Genomic DNA, 23,204 nt, shown 5'->3' with positions numbered 1-23,204 from the left:
GCAGTAAGGGTGGATGGGGGAGGCTATTGGGGAGGGGGTGGATCAGCTGGGTTGGGGAGGGTGCTGGGGTGGGGGGCGGAGGGCTGTGTCTATGGGGTCTGCCTATGGGTATGTGGGGGGATTTGGGGGAAGCTGCTCTCTCCTCACCTTTTGCCCTGCTCTATGAGGATGGGGGAAGCAGGGGCCACTGGCAGGAGCTGCTGCTGCCCAGCCAAACCTGTGGGCAGGCATGATGGGGGTGGGGGCGCTGCTGTCAGTGCTGACATCCCAGGTGCTGGACGCTTCGTGGCCTGGTGTTAGGGCCCTGTGGACCTGATCCTGCCACTGCTCCCTGCTTTCCTGGCAGCACCATGTAGGTTCCTGCCATTGCCCCAGAGCTCTGCAGCAGCTTATCTACTTCGGGGAACTGCCTCTGTGTCCCCTTCCTCTGCGCCTAATCCCCCTGGCCCTGGCCCCCTCAGAACCTTCTCAGGACTACTTGGAAGCTTCCCAGAGGAGACTCTTCTCTGTACTGCAGATTGCTCACCTCTCCCTGTCCCTTAGCCCCTCCCTGGGAGCCCCTCTCTAGCCCTATGGAACTCAGCCTGGGTGCTGAGCCCCACTCTGTCTGATCAGCCAGTGTCTCTGGAGCTGGAATTCCCTGGTCTCCGAACCTCGCTCTTGGGTTGAGGCTGCAAGGCCCCAACCTGGCAGCTGGAGCCCAGGTGGCTCTTCCGCCCTGCTCCGTCAGACGCAATGTGTGTTGGGGGGGACAGCACGTGCCCCAGGACACATGCTCTGTGGACAAACCAGCCCCAGCTTTGCTGGGGACTCCAACAGGATGTTTTCCATCCACCAGCATCGCACTGCATTGTTCACCCCAGAGGGGCCTGGCTCTCAAAGGCTGTTCGTGGCCATGAAGGTGGGGGCACTGCCCAGTGCCAGGCATTGGCCATTTGTATCCCAGGCCACATGGGTGGCTCTTCACAGGGGTGTCAGGGAGCAGCGAGACCAACACCCAAAATGCTGCTGGTCTGTGATTCCTTAAAAGGTATGTTTACACTGCAGTTAGACACCTGCGGCTGGCCTGTGCCAGCTGACTCGGGCTCGTGGGGCTCAGGCTGCAAGGCTGTTTCACTGCTGTATAGCTGTCCGGGTGTGGGTGGTGCCCAGACAGCTACAGTGCATGGGATTCTTCCGTCCTGCACTTAAGATGGAAGAATCCCATGCACTGCTACAGACTAGGAACCAAGCGGCTAGGCATCAGTTCTGCAGAAAAGGACCTAGAGGTTACAGTGAACGAGAAGCTGGATATGAGTCAACATTGTGCCCTTGTTGCCAAGAAGGCTAATGGCATTTTGGGTTGTATAAGTAGGGGCATTGCCTGCAGATCAAGGGATGTGATCATTCCCCTCTATTCAGCATTGATGAGGCCTCATCTGGAGTACTGTGTCCAGTTTTGGGCCCCACACTACAAGAAGGATGTGGAAAAATCAAAGAGTCCAGTAGAGGGCAACAAAAATGATTAGGGGCCTGGAGCACATGATTTATGAGAGGCTGAGGGAACTGGGATTATTTAGTCTGCAGAAGAGAATAATGAGGGGTGATTTGATAGCTGCTTTCAACTACCTGAAGGGGGGTTCCAAAAAGGATGGATCTAGACTGTTCTCAGTGGTACCAGATGATAGAACAAGGAGTAATGGTCTAAAGTTGCAGTGGGGGAGGTTTAGGTTGGATGTTAGGAAAATCTTTTTCACTAGGTGGGTGGTGAAGCACTGGAATGGGTTATCTAGGGAGGTGGTGGAATCTCCTTCCTTAGAGGTTTTCAAGGTCAGACTTGACAAAGCCCTGGCTGGGATAATTTAGGTGGGGATTGGTCCTGCTTTGAGCAGGGGGTTGGACTAGATGACCTCCTGAGGTCCCTTCCAACCCTGATATTCTATGATTCTATGACCCTGCGGGATGGGAGGGTCTCAGAGCTCGGGCTCAGGTGTCTACACTGCTATGAAACAGCCCCACCGTAGAGCCCTGCTAGCCCGAGTGGCACGGGCCAGCCACAGGTGTCTAACTGCAGTGTAGAAGTACTCTCAGTGACTGTGCCAGCCTGACCCCTGGGGGTAAGTGAGCAGTGAGCGCCCTGCACAGACACCATGGGGCAGAGCTGCATAGTGCTTTGGGGACCCAGGGCAAAGTCTGAAACTGAGCCTTGTTACCCTTCCAGACATGTTACCCTAAAGGGGAGGCCCTGGACATGGTATTGGGCCCAGCTCCCAACTTTAGGCCTTGCGACCTAGAGCAGGGTCACACCACCATTCAGGATTGGCCTGGCCACCCCTCCGTCATGCCAGAGGGGACAACTGGGCCAAACCTGAGAGGCACTGCCACCAGATCACACCACCATTTGGTTTGCGGGGGCCTCTCAAACAGGGGGCCAAAGGCAAACTACCCCCACCCCAGGCAGCCTGTTCAGAACCCAGTGGCAGCCTCCAGGAGAGGCGTATGGTTCCAGGGCTGGGGAACCTGGGACTGAACAAAGGGCCCCACTGCCCCAGTGGCAGGACAGCAGTCACTCCAGGAGCTTAGCTCGGGGCGGTGGGGGAAAGTCTGTCTGGGAAAGAGGGAACCTGGTGATTTCCCCATGCCGAGGGAGGGAGCTGCTACCAATCACACCAACTCTCCTACAGGAGGAAGGAGCTATGAATGCTGACTGGCTAGTGCCGTGCTCTCTGGAAAGGAAGGAAGTGCCGTGGGAGTAGCCATCAGGGAGAGAAGCTTTTGTTCTATTTAGGAGGAAAAGGGAACTCAATGTACGACTGACCAGGACCGACCAAGCTAATGGACCTGCGGAGAGGAAGGGCCAAGTCCCTCAGGGATCTGGAATCCAGCTAAAGAAAGAGAGTGTTCTGGAAACACTACCCCTGGAGAACAGCCCATCTCTAGGCTCCCCTAGGGTGGGGGACTGGCAGGCGATGGCATGGCTGGGATGAGGGGCCCATGCAAGGTGGGCAGGCCCAGAGTGCAGGGTCCCAGGCAGCCCCACTACATGTATGCCTGCACTTGACACTTAAGTCAGGCTCTAACCCAGGTTTTAGCCCAACCACCCCCCAGCTATCCGCGCAGAAAACCCTGAGCTGGCTTTGGAGGAGTTCTAAGTGCAGGCTAGTTGCCGGCTTGGGGTGGGTTAGAACCCAGGCTTTGCTTTAACTTGGACTGAACCTGACCACATGGCAGGGAGGATGCGGGCTTGGTCACTCCAGGGCTCACAGCCCCCCAAGGCCTTCCCACAGTTCCCGCAATGGGCAGACAAGCTCCCTGCCATAGATACAACTGACTGGGACAGAATCCCAGTGTTTCAGAGCAAAGGGCCTTGGAATGACCCCAGACACATGGAGAAGCCCAGTGCCAGTGAGGGCACAGTAATGCGAGCAGGGCTTTGCAGGGGGGCCATCCACGCCCAGGTCACACCAGCTGCCCAACACTCAGACTAGCTGTGCAGACATGGCCTCTCTTAAAGAGACCCTTTGAAGAACATTTCTCTGAGAGAGAGAGAAACGGAGTGCCCTGGCTGTCCCGAGTGCAGGACCTTCCTGTGTCCATTGGCATCTCTGATACTCTGCTTTCCCCTCCCAGCAGCCTGGGGTAGGAAAGGGGCTGTGGCCCTGGATGCCTGGTAGCTCCTGAGCCTGCGTGCAGCAGACTGGGGCTGCCTCCTCGCCAGTTCCCTCCTCACCTTATGGCCCCCTGCACCCTGGTCTTTCCCCGGGCTAGTGCAGGTAAACTAGCAATCCTCCCCATTCGCACTGCTATCACTGGGCCCAGCCCTCAAGTGTGGCTTCCCTTGGGCTGCTGCAGGCACCACTGGGCTGTGCTTCCTTCTGCTCTTCATTAGGGCCTGCTGCTGACCCCAGGGGTGCTGCAACTGGAGCCCCCGGGAGCTGGTCCAAGGCCTTGTGCACTACTGTGTTGTTGGTCTCCAAAAACCTGTTTGATGTTGGTGTCCAGGAGAGGCCACAAGCTGGTCGGCCCAACCTCCAAGGCAGAAAAGCTCCAAAGACCGGCCACAGCAGCAGACTCCCTGCCTCCTCAGCCACTTGCTCATCTCCTAGCCTGCGGGGACAAATCTCAAAGGAGGAAACCGATCCCTTCCCAGTCCCACTGGTGCTCTGCAGGGTGGCTGCTCAGATAGGCCACACTCCCTGGCAGAGGGATTCCTGAAGGTGGTGAAGGAACTGAAGGACGGTGCAGCCACACAGCCAGTTTATACCCCATAGCCCTGCAGGGGCTGGTGCGGGCAGCAGTGTGTGACTCCAATGCACTCTGCTCGCTATGCCCGTCCGAGCATCACGGTGGGCACGGTGCTCCCAAGGGTGTACAATGGCAGGTGCATCTCTGGAAGCAATGCAGTTACTGTGGGATGCTGCAGGGTTCTTTTCCTCCTTTGGTTTGAGTAGAGGAATCACACAGTTGCTTATTAGGAATTAGCACGGAGATGTTTTCATACGTGCCTGTTTCTGTTAATAGCACTATCTTAATATTATGGGAACAGTCCTTCTACACAGATGTGTGTAGTGTGTTTCGAACACGCTGCACAAAGTAATTATTAGTTGTCTTGGTGCTAATTGCTTAGAGAAAATCTTTAATGGTATGTTCAGTTGATCCAATGTGGGTTTCATCTCGCGTACTCCTTCGAACATGTTCAGCACGGTTCCGCCCCTCCTTTGAATTGCTTGGGAATAGACAGAGGAGTGGAGGCTTGCAAGGACTTGTCCAGAGACTACAGGTGACAACTGGAAGTCAGAAGCAACATTTGCTTGTGTCTAAGGGAAGTGGGAGTCGAAAGAGATGTCATTATTGGAAGGTAAAGAATGCAGGAGCGGAGGAGGACATCTCCCCCTAGAAGAGAACTGGAAATAATCCCTGCTTAGCTGTCAGATCCTCTCCCCGGAGCTCCACTGGTGAGTTATTAGCTGCTGGTGAAATGGAAGATTTTCTGATCAGGCCCCTGAGTGGCAGAAGAAGCCACCCATGGCTGCAGCTTAGGTCAGAGGCAGGCTGCCAGCTGGGCTGCTGAGCCATAACTCAGAGTGGACCCAGCCCCTGATCTAGCAACAAACAGCCTAGCAAATTCCCACAGCCTGGGAGCTGAGCAGCTGGGTGACAGAACACAGTTAGGGTGCACTGCTGGTCTACAGTAGGAGATGGGACAGTCACCCAGCTGGGAGCCAGGCTCCCCTGTCATGAGCTACCAAGGGAACTGCCCACACAGGCCCCACAGACTAGATGGGCCCATTCCCACTGGCGCGCCTGACCAGCCTGCAGGAAACCCACTGCTCAGCCCTGGTCACTGGAGCTGGAGGGAGGACACGCCGCTGCTTCTAGGAGTGGCTTAAAGTAAGTACCCCCTAGAGCCTGCACCCCTGCCCACCTCCCACAGCCCAACCACCTGCCCCAGCCCTCATCTCCCTCCTGTACTCCAAACCCCTCAGTCCCACCCTGGAGCACCCTCCTGCACCCCAAACCCCTCATCCCCAGCCCCACCCCAGAGCCTGCACCCCAAGCTGGAGCCTTCACCCCCCCACACGCCCCAACCCCCTGCCACAGCCCTGAACCCCTTCCTGCCCTCTGAACCCCTCAGCCCCAGCCCAGAGCCACCTCCTGCACCCCAAATCCCTCATTCCCAGCCCCACAACAGAGCCCCCCCCTGCCCCCCAACCCCCTGCCCCAGCCCAGTGAAAATGAGCGAGTGAGTGAGGGTGGGGAGATTGAGCAACAGTGGGTGGGGGAATGGAGTGAGCAGGGGTGGGGCCTTGGAGGAGGGGTGGGACAGGGGTGGGGCAAGCCCTGATCCACCTCCTGCCCTCTTAACCCCTCAGTCCCTGCCCCGACCGCCCTCCTGAACCCCAAACCCCTCATCCCCAGCCCTATCCCAGAGTCTGCACCTTCAACCGGAGCCCTCACAACTCCCGAACTCCAACCCCCTGCCCCAGCCAGACCCTCTTCCCGCACCCTGAACACTTCAGAACCCGCATCCCCAGTCCAGAGCCCACACCCCCTCCCACACCCCAACCTCCTGCCTCAGACTGGGGCCCCCTCCCATACTCCAAACCCCTCGGCTCCACTCCCCAGCCCAAAACCCCCTGCCCCCACCCAAGATCCTGCACCTCCAGCTGGAGCCTTCACCCCCTCCTGCACCCCAACTCCCTAATCCAGCCAGGTGAAAATGAACAAGTGAGTGAGGGTGGGAGAGCAAGCGACAGGGGGGGGGGAATGGAGTGAGCAGTGGTTAGGACCTTGGAGGAGGGGCAGGGCAGGGCAAGGGTGTTCGGTTTTATGTGAGTAGAAAGTTGGCAACCTAGCTGGGCTGGTAGGAGGCTTTCTCTGCTCCTCTTGCTGGGGCAGGCTGGGGGTCTGCTGCTCCCTGGTTCAGACAGGCCAGGATCCATTCTGGGAAGGCTCCGACCTCCACTCCCTGAGCAGGGAACTTTGTGCACAAGTTCCTCACTGCCAGCAGAGGCCTCTGCATGCAGGGTCCCCAACACCACCACAGCAGAGCTGTGATGGGGCCATGGGATCCCCTCCAGAGGCCTCGGGTCTCTCATGTGCCTTAGCCCCTGTGTGATGATCTGGGAATCTGGTAGCTACTATAAAGTTACTATGAGTTGTGACTATGAAAACTGCTGCATCATGGCTACCTCTCTGTATCCACTGTCCCTACCTACCCGTTCCCCCCCTGAGGACAATGGGGAAGTCCTGTGCTTTCACCAGGGCAGTTATGCTAAAGAGTAACTGGAGCCAAGGGAGTGTATGGGGTTGGGCTGGGGGTTGGAGCAGCAGAAAGTTGGAGAGCTGAGTGATCTCAGTAAGGACACACCGGAACAGGAAAGGGAGCTGGACAGGAGAGCGGGCCAGGCTTCAGAGGGAGAAGCCAGGCAACACACAGTGGCCTGCAGGAGGCTCTCTTGTGCTTTATCCGATAAGTGCAAAGAGCAATCATGTGTTAGGCTTCTGGGAAAGTGTCTCTCCCTGTGTTAAATGCTTCACAATGAACACGGAGAGAGTTACCCCAAATCCAGGGGGCTCACACCAGGGAGTCTGAAGGGTCAGCACTGAGCCCAAGGGCCAGGCAGCTGTTCCAACTCTCAGGGGGCAGTGCTAGGCAGCAGGTCTGCACCCTGAGAGTGTGCCTGGGGACCCTGAGTGAGGGGCACTGCTGGAGCTCTTTCCAGGCCCTGGAGACTTACAATACCTGTGGAGCTAATAGCTGGGTCCTTTCACAGCAGTCCACCAGCAGGGGGCCCACCCGGATCTGTGACCCCCTGTTCTCAAAAGGGGTGGTGCTGGAGTGAGTGACCCCATGGGGGCGGGGGATGTTCCCTCTGCTGCCCTTTTCCTCTGTGTGGAGCCAGCGGCTGCCTGTGCTCCAGATTCCTGCGCTGAGTCGTCACCCACAGCACCACTGAGCCCAGGTGTCAGAAACTAGGAGTGAGGCCCCCAAACCAGCTTAGCTGATGACAGCGCGCTCCCTGCACTGCACTGTAGAACCTGGCGGAGGCAGGGAGCCAGGGCTGGAGTCCAGGGAGCAGCCAGGGAGTGGAAGGAGCTGAAGGTGCAGCCTGGATGGCTGGGCCGCTTGGAGGATAGGTGACTGCACACTCCCCCCCTTCCATGGCATGCACTGTGTCGGGGGAGGAGAGCCAGGCTGTCTAGACAGCATTGTCATAACAGAAGCCATGGAGCTGGGCCACTCCAGGAGCACAGTGGTGACACACTCCTCACTGAGGATTTTTGTAGTGTTTTACATGAATACTGTATACATGCCTCAATTTCCCTGTGTGCTGCATGTTTAACAAGGTGGTGGGAGAGGACTTGTTGTTGCATTAGACCAGGTGTGACCTCACCTAGCAGCCTGGAAATGGCCTAGAGATGGGGTACCCTAGCGACTGGTAACCTCGTGACCAAGAGGCCCAGCCCAGCTCAGGAACCAGCTGGTTCTGGCCAGTGGGAGGACAAAGGGCTGAGGAGAGAGGACCCTGGTGACCTGACCAGCAAGTTCCAGCCAGAGGGGGAAAAAACATGTTTACCTGGGACAGAAGATAAAGGAAAGGGGAGGAACTGTTGGGGGAGGTGCTATAGGATGATTGGCAGGAAAAAGGGGACTTCTGGACTGGGGAGAGAGAGCAGCCAGAACCCACCTGGATGCAGGAGAGACCTAGATGTACTGTGCTGAGGGTTGCTAGGCCTGAGGGCCCAGAGAAGCACCTGTGCTAGGTTCAGACATTCAATAAACCCTGTTTCACACTGGCACAGGCTAGCAACCGGGATGGCATTGTTCCTTCTGGGTGTGGAGGCCCTGGGGGTCCAAAGCGAGTGGACTCCCTGAGGGGGCACACGGCAAGAGACAGGTGTGCAGAAAGCTCAGAGGTACGGTCCCAGGGGGTAGTGAGGCCAGAGGGCCTAACTCTGGCAAGAGAATGCAATCTTCATGGAAGGTTGTCACACTGAAGGACGGTTACTCCCAGGGGCTGTATGGAGCCAAGAGAGAATGAGTCTCTGACACCTTCACTGTGAGAACTTCCAACCTCCAGCTGCATGCCTGAGGGAATTAACACTGCAGCAGAGTACGGGGCTCTTGTTGCAGAAATTCTCCCAGCACTGGACCCTAAATAACACCTGCCCTATCTCACAGGGGTGTCGTGCAGGTACAGACACTTACTGCTAGGGGGAAGTGTTGCCTAGTGCATGGTGTGCTGGCCTGGGACTAAGGGGACTCTGGTTCTATTCAGTGATGAACTGCCAAAATCTTAACAACCGGTTCCCTATAAAAAGCTCTGATTTAAGGAATGTGCCCCAGTATGTATTTTTTGTACCAACAGGGTTACCATACGTCCGTATTTTCCCTGGACGGCGATTTAAGAACCAAAAAGCCTGACCTGTCCGGGAAAATATGGATATATGTTAACCCTGCCTAAGGTTCCTTTTTAAAAAGATGGGTCTGAACTAGAAATGAGCTCTGTTTCACATGTGTGGGTCCCCGCCACTCCCTGGGGGTGTGCTAGGGTGACCAGATGTTTCAATTTTATAGGGACAGTCCCGATTTTGGGGTCTTTTTCTTATATAGGCTCCTATTACCCCCCACCCCCTGTCCTGATTTTTCACACTTGCTGTCTGGTCACCCTACGGTGTGCACATGTGTGGGTCCCAGCTGCTCCATGCCCCCCTCATTGAAGCAGTTGTGCAGGGTTACCGCCCTGGGAACTGCAGGGCACCAGTGGACGTGGGGCAGGGCTAGCTGGAAGCAAGGGGTGCAGGGCTGGCTGCGGGCAGGGCAGGGGGTGCGGGGTTGGCTGGAGACAGGGCAGGGGCTGGCTGGAGACAGGGGCTGGCTGCAGGCAGGGCAGGGGGTGCGCCAGGGGCTGGTGCGGGCAGGGGGTGCAGGGGTGGCTGGAGATGGGCTGGTGCGGGCAGGGGGTGAGGGGTGGCTGGAGACGGAGGCTGGTGCAGGCAGGGGGTGCGGCGGGGGCTGGTGCGGGCAGGTGGTGTAGGGGGCAGCTGGAGACGGGGGCTGGCTGCTGGCAGGGGGTGCGGGGGTGGCTGGAGGCAGGGGCTGGCTGTGGGCAGGGTGGTGGGTACTCATAGGGAGAGCAGCAGGACACAGCCCAGGCCCAGCAAAGCAGCTGGGGACCCGCCAGGCAGCAGCGGGAGCCCCAGGGCCAGGGGTCGGGGGAGCAGCAGCAGCAACAGGGCTCATGCCCCGGCCAGGCGGCAGCCCACATGGCTCCCACAGCGCAGCGCCCCCGGCGGCCGGAAGAGGAATTACATCACTTCCCAGCCGGAGCCCATCAAAGCCGCAGCGCCCCCTGCAGGGAAGCGGGTTAACAACCGGTTCTAAAACTGCTTCAAAATTTAACAACCGATTGGCGTGAACCGGTGCGAACTGGCTCCAGCTCACCACTGGTTCTACTCCCAGCTCTGGTGCAGGCCTGTTCTGTGACCATAGGCCAGTCTGCCTCAGTTTCCCCATTGATGACTAGGAATAGTGATACTGACTTCCTTTGAGATCTCCTGATGACAAGCACTGTATCATTATTGTGGTAGCACCTAGATGCTCACGCTGGAATCAGGGCCATGCTGTGCCAGGTGCTGTACAAACAGACCATATATAATCAGCATAGACACAGCAGCAGAAGCATGGGGAAGGGCCCTGCAGACGGCAGTGTACTGGGATTGTCTCACTTTATGGGGCCTGTGAACCCAGCTCCTGAAGGGATTGGACCGGCACTGATTAGGATCAATGTTCCAGGGCCAGGCCATAGGGTATAAATCAGTGGTGCTCCTCCCAGGCTCCAGGGGAGTAACCCATTTCTGCACCTGTTGAGGAGCTGAATCAGGATTTTTTCTTGGTGGAGTTTGGGAGGCACCCAGTGGTCAAATGCTAGATTGCAAGAGGCCACACGACAGAGCTTGTGCGGCTCCTGCTTCTTCTTGTGCAGAGATGCACTGAAAGTTTCCAAGGGACAAGGTGCTGCAGCCAGATGTCAGGGTTGCAGGGGTGGTGAGCTGGAGCCGGTTCGCACTGGTTTGCGCAAACCGGTTGTTAAATTTTGAAGCAGTTTTAGAAGCGGTTGTTAACCCGCTGCGTTGTGGGAGCCATGTGGGCTGCCACCTGGCTGGGGGCACGAGCCCTGTTGCTGCTCCCCCGACCCCTGGCCCTGGGGCTCCCACTGCTGCTGGTGGGTCCCCGGCTGCTCTGCTGGGCCTGGGCTGCATCCTGCTGCTCTCCCTGTGAGTACCCAGCACCCTGCCCACAGCCAGTCCCCGTCTACAGCCCCCTGTCTGCACCCCCTGCGTGCAGCCAGCCTCTGGTGCACCCCCTGCCCTGCCTCCAGCCACCCCCTGCACCTTCTGTCTGGAGCCAGCCCCTGTCTCCAGCCTCCCCCTGCACCTCCTGCCTTGCCTCCAGGCACCCCCACATCCCCTGCCTGCAGCCAGCCCGTGTCTCCAGCCACCCCCTGCACCCCCTGCCTGCAGCCAGCCCCCGTCTCCAGCCGCCCCCACACCCACTGCCCGCACCAGCCCCTGCCTCCAGCCACCCCTGCACCCCCCTGCCCTGCCTTCAGCCACCCCTGCATCCCCTGCATGCAGGCACCCCCTGCATGCAGCCAGCCCCTGCCGCACCCCCTGCCTGCAGCCAGCCCCTGCCTCCAGCCACCCCCCGCACCCCCTGCCTGCAGCCAGCCCCCGTCTCCACCCGCACCCCCTGACCGCACCAGCCCCTGTCTCCAGCCACCTCTGCACCCCCTGCCCGCACCAGCCCCCGCCGCACCCCCTGCCCTGCCCGCACCAGCCCCTGCCACACCCTCTGTCCTGCCTCCAGCCACCCCCTGTCTCCAGTCAGCCCTGCACCCCCCTGCCCTGCCTGCAGCCAGCCCCTATCTCTAGTCAGCTCCTGCCCTGCCCGCAGCCAGCCCCGCACCCCCTGCTTCCAGCTAGCCCTGTACACACCTCTGTTTGCAGCTAGCCCCACGTCCACTGGTGCCCTGCAGTTCCCAGGGCAGTAACCTTGCACACCTGCTTCAATGAGGGGGGGGCATGGAGCAGCTGGGACCCACACATGTGCACACCGTAGGGTGACCAGACAGCAAGTGTGAAAAATCAGGACAGGGGGTGGGGGGTAATAGGAGCCTATATAAGAAAAAGACCCCAAAATCGGGACTGTCCCTATAAAATCGGGACATCTGGTCACCCTAGCACACCCCCAGGGAGTGGCGGGGACCCACACATGTGAAACGGAGCTCATTTCTAGTTCAGACCCATCTTTTTAAAAAGGAACCTTAGGTAGGGTTAACATACATCCGTATTTTCCTGGACAGGTCAGGCTTTTTGGTTCTTAAATCGCCGTCCAGGGAAAATACGGACATATGGTAACCCTGTTGGTACAAAAAATACATACTGGGGCACATCCCTTAAATCAGAGCTTTTTATAGGGAACCGGTTGTTAAGATTTTGGCAGCTCATCACTGGTTACGGGGTGTCCATGCGAGTGCAATGCTCTGAGGAAACATGACCCAGACATTGGCGGCAGCAGCTGCGAAGGGGCAGCTTTGAACACTGTGAATCGTCGGGGGACCAGGAAGATCTTTATAAACCTCGCAGGTTTGTCCCAACCTCAGGCCCATTTCCTGATTGCGAAGGTTGGGGGAAATTGAATAGTTGGCCCAGAATTTCATTTGAGACTTTTCAAAGTTGAATTTTACAATATCTGGCCTGGCTCCTGCATGGGGTGTGCCCTGGGGAGCCTCAACCTACTTGGGCCATTACAGCCTTCACTGGGGTCTGTGCAGGTTTTGGGTGCACATTGCAGGGGCAGGGCATTGGGATCAAAGAAGGGATTCCATGGGTTCAAACAGCCCTTTTCAACCCTTCCTCGCCCTCTGAACCCTTGCAATCTCCTGCCCCACCCATCCACACACAAACACCCCCCTGTGGTGCTCAAACCTGGCCACTGGCAGAGACCATGGGGCGAAGTCAAGATGAATGGAGCAGGGATCAAGCCAGAGGACAGTAGAATCCCCCTATGGACTCAGCACAGCTGATGACCCCATCCATGCCCAGCAAAGGCACCACAAAGTGAGGGGTCAGATGAAAGATGGCCTGAGAAGGCTTTAGAAGAGTGTCCTCTGGACTGCACAGGATGCAGAGGGCCTCATGGCTAGGGGAGAGTTGCACTGACAAAGCAGGCGGGCGCTGTTTGGGTAAGAGTGGCACAAGATCAAAGAAAGGGGTGATGAAGGGGAAGGTCTTTGTGCACTGGGCTGCAAATGGCCAAACAATGAGAGAAGCCCTCACAAAATATACCAGCTGCTCCTCAAAGGAAACAATGGGGAGGTGCCAACTTGAGGCCATTTTTGCATAATAACCAAAGCACAAATACTGTAATAGCCTCGGCAGTCTGCCCGGGGAGGCTGTGTTTGACTCTGTAGCTGGGCTGGGGGCAGAGCGTCCAGGGATGCGGGGAGGGTCCGTGTTTGCCTCCGTGGCTGGGCTGGAGGTGGGGTGTCCAGGGACACGGGAAGGGTCCGTGCTTGTCTCTTCAGCTCGGCTGGGGGCTGGTGCATCCAGAGTCTCAGCTCTGCATGGGATGGAAACATGCCAGGCCCAGCTCAGCTTGAGTGGGAATGCTCAGGCCACAGGTATAGACCTGCTGGTAGTTCAGACTTCTGGTCAGTCCAGTAGCACATGGAGCACAGCCACTCCTCACACCTGCCTGGGCTCGAAGGTCTAGTTAGCCCAGAAACACGAGGCAGAGCTGCTGTTTCTCCACACACAAAACACCCCCCAGGCCAGGAGAGTGCAGCTCCTACATGGAAAGGACACATGAAGCACCCTACTGTGTACTGGAGACACGTTAGTTTGAAACCAATTATCAAAGTCCAGCTGGGCAGTGCACACTCAATCCTCCACCCACACATAGTGCCAGGGCCACGTCTTCTGCAGGCTTTGAGGAGCCCTTAGACAGGGAAGGGGCTGGCGGGAAGGACAGGAGGGTCTGGTCAGAGTAGCAAAATGGAGTGTCTCCAATAGAAGGGGTGTGACATTGTGTTCTGGACACCCAGAGCTGTGAGCCCCTTGTGTTACCACTCTCAGCCTCTGCAAGAGAGAGCTTTGCTGCAGATAAGCTGTCAGCTCCCAGCCACGCCAGCCTGTCACCTTGCCAGCAAACTCTGCAGCACTATGTCAGTCTAAGCCACAAGGCAGTGAACCCCAGCTCGCAAGTTCCCCACAGCCATCACCCTGCAGTGTCCAGTCCCTCTCTCTGGACACTTACAGAAATGAGTATGTTCACTGCCTGCATAGGGACAGGGCACTCATCAACCTGGCAGGTGAGCTGAAGACTCACACGTCACTCTAACCAGCATTGAGACGGTTTTGAAATAAAACAAGAATAAATTTATTATCAAAGAGCAGAGCTTTAAGTGATCCTAAGCAAGAGAAAAAGAGACAGGTCTGGTTATAATCCAAACAAACCAGGCTTTCTAGTGACTACAGCTTAATGTTAGCAAGTTACAATCTTTGCCTCTGCAGTTTTCTTCTTTATACCAAGTTGCCAGCATCCCCAGCCCTCCAGACTAGGAAGCCACTTTCCCAGGCTCTCAGGGAGCTGTACCCTATGCCCCCTCAGTGATGAATCACTTAAAGGTCTTTTTGCTGCCCTTATGTTACTCAAAGTCCATTGTCTCTGCCTCAGGAACTGGGAGGGCTTCCTGGGGTGCAGATTCTGTCCTCCCATCTGATTGTTAAATAAGGTTCTTCCCTGCTCGTTCAGCTTGATGGCTTTGCTTACCTTATATGTAAATGTACTCCCATTGTCCTCTGCCAGTGAGCAAGCTGGTCAGAGAGTAAATACACATTCCTTTGTTTAGGGCAGGCTGGGTTTTTTGAACATTTTAAGAACATATTTCCAGCCCACGTCTATAGCTCTTCGTACCCAACCCAGACATACATCACAAAATGATTTTCAAGGCCATTCCGTTTACACAGTTTACACACAATACTTCACATGACACCGTTGAGATACTGGAGAGACAAGGTGGGTGAGGTAATATATTTTAGTGGACCAACTACTGCTGGTGAGAGAGATAACTGAAGTTGGCCCAATAAAAGATATTTGTATTTATTTATGTATGTTGTTTTTTAACTAACTGTCTGTTGGAGACCAGCCCTTCACACTAGTTAATGTCTCTCTACTGTCCGGTGGATTTACACAGTCACAGGGATTCACAACTCAACTGCTCAAATATTACCTTACAGTATGGAATACAGATATTATAAGTGAGATTAACACAGGCAGCAGCTCAAAAACATTCACTAGAGAGGGCGGTAACCCTCCGTTTTCTTGTCTGGGGGAAAACCCAGTTCTCTGTTTGGTTAGACTATAAAGCATAATATCAGTGAGTATTCATAATTCCTCATGCAAGTGTCAGTACGTACATTTCATAGTGATATTGATGACCAGTCGCAGGTCTGATCTTACACAACATTCTTTGTAGATAAACACCATGACAGCAATGTGTTAGGTGTAGCGAGTTCGTCAGGCATGGTAGGCACTGCAGTTACATGACATTGAACCCTTTGTCATTGACACTGAGGGGTTCTCGGGATCACAAAACAGCACTGCCCTGCCCCTCAGTCATAGGCAGTGCCAGCAGGAGACAGCCTGGCCTTTGAACCCACTGCCGGAGCCTTGCAGTTTGTCCTGGACAGGCGTGATTCTGCAGGCTGGCCGAGGCAGACCTGTCCCCTCTCTGACCCCTCTGGCCCATGCCCTGCAGTTAGCAAGGCCCATCAGACTCAGTGGCTGGCTGCTGTTCCCAGCAGGTGATCAGCTGTTCTGTAACTCAGTGCTGCAAAGTCCAGCCCAGAGACTCTGAGACAGAAGGCAGCGAGCGACGGGGGAGGGAAAGCGGGGAGCAGCTTGGCACAGAAATCTGAGACACCTGTGTGATATTACCTGTTGAATAATAGAGGAGCAGAGATCCTGCTGGCCAGGGAATGGGATACCAGTCTGCAGAGCTTATCTGATATCTGAGCTCCCAGTAGCTGCATTAACAACTGCAGAGAAGGAGCCTTCCTGATAATTACTCTGCACAGTACAGTCTCTGGAACGGAGAGAATAGGAGCAGCAGTTCTCCAGCCCAGGGGCTGCCAGAGGACACAGTGTACAGCTCCTGCCAAGGGGAGGTTTGGGGAGAGCAGAGGGATGGACTCCAGGCTCTGGGGGTGAGGGCGGCAGGGTGAGTAGGGCAGGGACGCAGCACAGCGGAGCAGCCAGCTCAAGACAAAGCTGAGCAGAGCCAGGACGGCAGCTGGAAGTTTCTCAGCAGGCCAGGCAGAGACCCATCCTGTGCCAGGTGCTGCAAAGCCACTTCCCAGGCCCCGGTGGCTGGCGCACACTGGCCACGGCACTCTGGGCTGGGCAAAGCTCATCTCCATGTCGAGAGGAAGGGAGATGGTTTATATCCCAGACGACTCTGACTTCAGCTCATTCAGGGACCAGTGCGAGAGCCTGGAGGGCTGGCATAGCCAGTACAACAAGGGTGGGGTGATGGTGTGGAGCCAGGCGCCGGGGGAGAGCCGGACAGTGCAGAAAATCAAGGTAAGAGCCCCGTGCAGGTGCAGCCAGTGCCACAGCAACAGCATGCTTTGTCCCCAGGTGCTGGGACTCCCCGCCAGCACCCACTCTCATCCCCTCCTTTCCCTGGACACAGTGCTGCCAGGAGGAGTTGGGACAAACCCCCGCTGTGGCCAGGGGCCTCTCTGCCACTTTCAATCTCCTTGTGTGTTTGGAAGGTACAAATCTGCCTTGATGTGTTTCACTGAAGCTGCTTAGTGCCAAGTTTCTACATGTGTGTACACACACGCAAACATATGTACACACACATGCACACACAGCTAGTTCTAGACTCCAGGAAGCCTTGGGGTCACTTAGGCCAGGGCTACACTAACAAGCTAGGTCAATCCAGCTACGTCACTCAGGTGTGTGAAAAATCCACCCCGTTGAGCGACGCAGTTAAGGCGACCTGACTCCTGGTGCAGAAAGCACGCAGTTGAGGGAAGACTTCTTCTGTCAACTGAGTTATCACCTCTCAGGGTGGCAGATTAACTACAGCAATGGGAGAACCCTTCCCATCCACAGCAGTGAGTGGCTACGCTGAAGTGCTACAGCTCCCAGAAAGTAGCTCAGGCTCATTTTCGGATGCGTACCCATTTACGGGCAACTGTGCTTTATTTGTGCCAGGCCTGAGCCCCGGCACCTCCAGGCGTGGCCATTTAGAGCCCTGGTACTTCTGGGCTTCCTGTATCAGTTATGAATGTAAAAAAAACCTGCTTGCTCCCCAGCACCTCTTTCATTGCAAATTGAACACTGGTGGGCATTTTGGACTGCTGTCGCCTGCCGACTTACCTGTCCCCATGTTAGAACGGAAGCAAGTGCAAATAAAGGAATCTGCAAGTGAGCAATGGGTCTCTGTTCAGTGCAATGCCCTATGAACTCCAGTGGTGTTACTTGGGGAGTAAGGGTTAGCGATCTGGGCACTCTTCGACCAAGGCATGGGGACTGAGGTGCAAAGTAGACTTGGCTTATTTACACTGGCACCCCTCTGTGGTGTTGTCTTAAAGCGACACTGTCAGGTGAAAAATCCTGCTTGAAACAAACATGTTTCTTTGCCTTCATCCCTAAGAGCACTCTAGCCTATTCACGGGGTAAGGCTATGTAAGCACCCACCCGGGGGCCTGCTGTTTGCTTGCTTCTTGGCTTTGCCTTTGTCTTCTCTGGGTCGATGATGCACAGTGGGAGTCAGTTTCCCTCTGGGGTTCTGAAGCCTGTGATGTTGGGGTCACACATGCAGGGAATAGTTTTGGGTCAAAAACAAGTTATTTCCTTTCAAATCAAACATAACACGCCCCCATCCTGCTGGCCTGAGAATGAGCCATATGTGTTCTGAGCCAAGCTGGAGCTGGCTGTGTCCTGTTCATTGTTTAAGCTCGCACTTCAGGGTGTCCTGGGACACATTCAGGAGAAGCCTTGCTAAGAATAGTGAAGGCTCAGAACGCTCTGCTGGGAAGCAGGGAGAGCTGCTGTTGCTGAATGATGTAGATTAGCCAAGTGCAAACGCCTGTGTTTCTCTTGTTACAGTTACAATGGCCAGGATCCTGAGCCCTGAAGGTACTCAGGTGCCTACACCCCCTACTTAGGCACCTAAATCTCAGATTTAGGCACCTGAGTCTAAGTTTGACTCCACTGCACAACATGTGCACCGAACCCTGTGGCCCCTAAACTCACTCATTGCCTAAGTTTCTGCCTCTGCGCATGAGCCCTGCTGCCACTCTGTAGGTGTTGGGCCGCTTAGCTCCCCGCAAGCTCTGAGTGAGTCACAAACCAGAGAAAGACAAGCGGTGGTGCTGGAACAATTTTTACAGTGGGGGGTGCTGAAAGCCAGTGGTCCCCAAACTTTTTACCTTGCTCCATCCCCTTACCCCTGTCTGTTCTCCCTCTGCCCAGAGCTGGCTCTGGGAGGGGGGGACACGGACAGGAGTAAGGGAACTGAGCCTGGGACCACAGCTGGGGGTGGGAGCAGAGCCCCAGGTGTGGGTCTTGCAGCTGGGATCCCGGGTGTGGGGGCAGCAAAAGAGCCCTGAGTGAGGGGCCGGTGGCAGCCGGGACCCCAAGTACGGGGCCGGGACTGAGCTGCCACTTCACCTCACGTGTGGGGCCAGTAGTGGACCCTGGGAAGTGGGACCAGGAACCTGCACAAAACTGGTGCCCCAGAGGGAATGAACAGAACAGGTAATCATCAAGTGATCCATCCCCTCTCATTCATTCCCAGCTTCTGTCAAACAGAGGATAGGGACACCATCCCTGCCCATCCTGGCTAATAGCCATTGATGGACCTATTCTCCATGGACTTATCTAGTTCTTTTTTGAACCCCATTATAGTCTTGACCTTCACAACATCCTCTGGCAAAGAGTTCCACAGGTTGACTGTGCATTGTGTGAAGAAATACTTCTGTTTGTTTTAAACCTGCTGCCTATTAATTTCATTTGGTGACCTCTAATTTTTGTGTTATGAGAAGGAGTAAATAACACTTCCTTATTTACTTTCCTCCACACCAGTCATGATTTTATAGACATGTATCATATCCCCCATTTTCCAAGCTAAAAAGTCCCAGTCTTATTAATCTCTCCTCATACGTAAACCATTCCATACCCTTAATAATTTTTGTTGCCGTTTTCTGAACCTTTTCCAATTCCAATATATCTTTTTTGAGATGGGGCGACCTCGTCTGCATACCGAATTCAAGATGTGGGCATATCATGGATTTATATAGAGGCAATATGACATTTTCTGTCTTATTATCTATCCCTTTTTTAATTATTCCCAGCATTCTGTTCCCTTTTTTGACTGCCGCTGCAGATTGAGTGGATGTTTTCAGAGAACTATCCACAATAACTCCAAGATCTTTCTTGAGTGGTAACAGCTAATTTAGACACCATCATTTTATATGTATGTAAGTAGAGTCAGAATGAGCTCTACCCTGACATCTGGTGGTGAGTTGTGGAAAAGAACTTCAGGGGCTGAGCTCGTTTGCATGGGCACACCCACCCCGCTTAGCATGATGGGACTGCTTGCCCAAATGGTCACTTTGGCTGCTGTGGGATCCCCAGTCTCTTTGTTATTGCGGCAGGAGTAATAAAGTGTTGTTATCCTGGTTATGTGAATCAAGGACAGTAGAACTGTACTTGACATTTTATGATGGAGGGACTTGCCCTCAACTAAGTAGCACTCGCTAGGCAAGGGATATGGGTTCCAAAGAACAGTGAAGTGAGAGAGAGGGGTTTTTAGTCCTGTTTTGTGTCTATTCTGTTGCTATTGTGTAATAATAGAGCTAATTTTGACTCTATTAGGAGTCTTGTTACATGCTGCAGAGCTGAAATCACAGATACCTAGGTCTAAGCATTAAGTCTACCTTGGGCTAGTGGTTCTGAGTGTGCTAACACTGGTGGCCCCCTACTGGCAGCTGAAATCACTAGAGAGCTGAAGTTACTGAGTGCTGTGTTGAGGGGGGGGCCTGAAGACATATTAGCAAGCAACTAGCAGGATGGCTAGCACTGAGGACTGCAGCAGAACCACACAGAGAGGCATGGCAAGCAGCTGTTGACCTGAGCAGTGGAGCATGTAGGATGCCCCCATACCTCCCCCCACTTCCACCCAGGCTGGGAGGTAAACTCTGCAGATGAACTTCTGAATTCTGGGGGCTGCACTGACTAAGGACAGAAACCACAGGTGGGGTGACTGCTGGGTTGCTGGACTTAAGACCCTGTGGGGAAAAGGACACTGCCAAACTGACTTCAGGTGGGTCTTTTGCTCATGGTTTGTGTCATGAATCCTGTTTGTGGTGTTTCCCCAACAAAATGTTGCATTGTTTCCCTTCCTTTATTAAAAGGCTTTTGCTACAATCAGACTCTGTGCTTGCAAGAGGAGAAGTATCGCCTCTCAGAGGTGCCCAGCGGGGTGGTATGTAATTGTCCCAGGTCACTGGGTGGGGGCTCAAGCCGGTTTTGCATTGTGTTATCGAAATTGAATCCACTGCCCCTTATCCCACCACCACCACCCTGCTCCCCACCCGCTTACCATGCCGCTCAGAGTGGCAGGACTGGCTTATTAGAAAGCCTGGGAGGTGGGTGGGCACAAGCTATGCTGTCCGGAAGGAGGGGCAGGCCAGAGTGCTCCCCACAGGGCAGCGTGGCGGGGCTGGGGTCTAGCCTCCCTGGGCAGGAGCTCAGGGGCCAGGCAGGACTGTCCTGCGGGGCCGTAGTTTGCCCACCTCTGCCCTAGATACTGAACCCGGCCCTTGTTGTTGCCAACTGTGATGGGCAGAAGGGTTACACGTACAGCTGGGATCTAAGTTCCCTGTAAGCTGCCTGGCCGTGCAGCAGCCTATTTAGCACCGCACAGACACTCAGGGAACCTGCCCAGGTTCCTCATAGAGTTATAATATCAGTGTTGGAAGGGACCGCAGGAGGTCATGTAGTCCAACCCCCTGCTCAAAGCAGGACTAATATCCCCAATTTTTGCCCCAGATCCCTAAATGGCCCCCTCAAGGATTGAGCTCACAACCCTGGGTTTAGCAGGCCAATGCTCAAACCACTGAGCTATCCCTCCCCACCACGGCCAGGGCAGGGGCGGCCCTCCCACGGCCCCAACCTAGCCCGGCCCCAACCTGCCACGGCCGAGGCAGCCTCCAGGCCCCAATTATGCCACGGCCCAGACCTGCCATGGCTGGGGTGTCCCTACCCTGGCCTGGATCTGTCCGGGGCAGCACAGCACGGCCTGGACCCAGCCATGGCGAGGGCGGTATGGCGCGACCTGGACCCAGCCACGGTGGCCTGGCCTGAACACAGGCAGCACGGCCTGGACCCAGCCATGGCCAGGGCAGCACAGGGCGGCCTGGCCTGAACCCGGATGGCCTGGGCCGGACCCGACTGCAGTTGGGGTAGCACAGCATGGCCCAGACCCTGCCACAGCCCGGACCTGTTGCAGCTGGAGGGCCCGTTCCTGAACCCAGCCCTGGCCAGACCTGCAGAGGCAGGGGGAGGTGTGACTATCCTGCAGCCCCAGAAGGGAGAGGTGCCTCTCTCCCCTAACCCAGCTGCTGCTGCTGCGGCAGGGAGAAAGAGCTAGGGGGAGTCCTCTCTCCCTGCCATAGCCCCAGAACACCTTACCGCACCCCAAACCCCTCATTCCCACCCCCACTCCAGTCAGCACCCCCAGCCAGATTCCTCACACCCCAACCCTCTGCCCCAGCCCTGAGCACCTCATCCCCAACCCTACCCCAAAGCCTGCACCCCAAGCCAGAGCCCTCACAGCCCTGCACCCCAACCCTCTGCCCCACCCCCGAACTCCCTCCCACACTCCAAACCCCTCAGCCCCACCCCACCACATGAATTTTGTTATGTGTGTAACCCTTCTGCCAGGCCAAGTTGATAACAGCAAGGGCCGAGTTCAGTACACAGGGGTTCCCTCTCATCAAAGCAAATGCAAAACTGGCTCGAGCCCCCACCCAGTGACCTGGGAAAATCTTACACACCCCCTGGGCACCTCAAAGAGGCAATACTTCCCCTCTGGCAAGCACAGAGTCTCGGTGTAGCAGAGAATCTTTAATAACATGAGATAAACGACATCAGCATTAAATTGGGGAAACATCACAACTAGTATTCATTAACCAAACCATGAGCAAAGACCCACCCCAGCAAATTGGGCCACATCCTTTCCCTCGGGTTCTTGAGTCCCAGAACCAAACGTCTCGACTCCAGCAATCCACAAATCACCCAAAGTCCAAGAAGTCTAGCCCCAGAGTTCAAAAGTTCATCTGCAGAGTGTTACTCCCCAGTCTGGCTAAAAATGTGCCTGTGTTTGGGGGAAAGAGGTAAGGGGCACCTTATGTGACCTGAAGCTGACTGCCCCACAGGGCTCCGCTGTCTCACAAACGGCTCCGCTCTACACAGGTCACCTCGCCGTCTCACGAACACTCCGCCAGCCTATCCATGAACAGCACCACTGCACTCCAGATCTTCCAGCTCCCCACTACTTGACACAGTGCTCAGTGATTTCAGCTCATAGTAGTAGGAACCTTAGGGCTGGTACACCATAAGGCTAAAGTGAATTTAGCACAGTACCTGTAGCAAGACTCTTAACAGAACCAAAATTAGTTCTGACATTCCACAGTGGAGAGAGAGAGAGAGAGAGAGAGAGGGGGGGGGGGGGGGGGGAAGGGGAAGAGAGGTGCAATTGGTGTTTTGGGCCTACCAGGTACTAATACCTCTTTCAATTCACAGAGTTTTGGAACCCATGTCCCTTGCCTAGCGAGTGCTACTTAGTTGATGGTGAGTCCCTCCATCATAACAAAAGGCCAAGTACAGTTCCAAGCACAGTTCCCATAATCAGGGTAATAACAATTTATTCTTCCCACCCCAATAACAGAGACACTGGGGATCCCACAACAGCCAAAGTGACCATTTGGGCAGTTATGGCCTCATTCTAGGCCGGGTGGGTGTGCCTATGGAAATGAGATCATCCACTGAAGTTCTTTTCCACAACTTGCCACACCTCACCACCAGATGTCAGGGTGGAGCTCATCCTGACTCTGCTTACATGTGCAATGATATGAAGGTGATGTGTGACACATCACCTCTATATTGGTGCATGCAACAAAATCCATTCCGCACATGGGTGGGAAAAATTAGAGGAAACACTGGTTGGGATTATGGTTTTCAATCAACATTGAATTTCATCTGCCATTTTGTTGCCCAGTCACTCAGTTTTGTGAGATCCCTTTGTAACTCTTCGCAGTCTGCTTTGGACTTAACTTTCTTGAGTAGTTTTGTATCATCTGCAAATTTTGCCACCTCACTGTTTACCCCTTTTTCCAAATCATTTATGAATATGTTAAATAGGACTGGGCCTAGTACAGATCCCTGGGGGACACCACTATTTACCTCTCTCCATTCTGAGAGCTGACCATTTATTCCTACCCTTTGTTTCCTGTCTTTTAACCAGTTCTCAATCCATGAGAGGACCTTCCTTTTTATCCCATGACAGCTAACTTTACTTAAGAGCCTTTGGCGAGGGACCTTGTGAAAGGCTTTCTGAAAATCTAAGTTCACTGTA

The 23,204-nt window shown here is 55.1% G+C and overlaps 1 protein-coding gene across 2 annotated transcripts in view; it reads left to right on the top strand.

Annotated features, from left to right (window-relative positions):
- The window catches only part of LOC140915812 (START domain-containing protein 10), a 99,235-nt gene that overhangs the window by 31,405 nt on the left and 44,626 nt on the right, over nt 1–23,204 (top strand). Inside the window, exon 1 of one of the 2 annotated variants that reach the window (XM_073356190.2) lies at nt 15,423–16,132. The exons of the other annotated variant lie outside the window; for it this stretch is intronic. Coding sequence (XP_073212291.1) covers nt 15,968–16,132 — 165 coding nt within the window. The 5' untranslated portion in view covers nt 15,423–15,967. Of the gene's footprint in view, nt 1–15,422; nt 16,133–23,204 lie in introns of those variants that run through there. 2 annotated transcript variants of the gene reach the window in all.

Source organism: Lepidochelys kempii, chromosome 8 (assembly GCF_965140285.1).
Source record: "Lepidochelys kempii isolate rLepKem1 chromosome 8, rLepKem1.hap1, whole genome shotgun sequence".
Taxonomy (NCBI): domain Eukaryota; kingdom Metazoa; phylum Chordata; order Testudines; family Cheloniidae; genus Lepidochelys; species Lepidochelys kempii.
The sequence above is the reverse complement of the archived record's forward strand: the minus strand, read 5'-3'. Positions and strand labels throughout refer to the sequence as shown.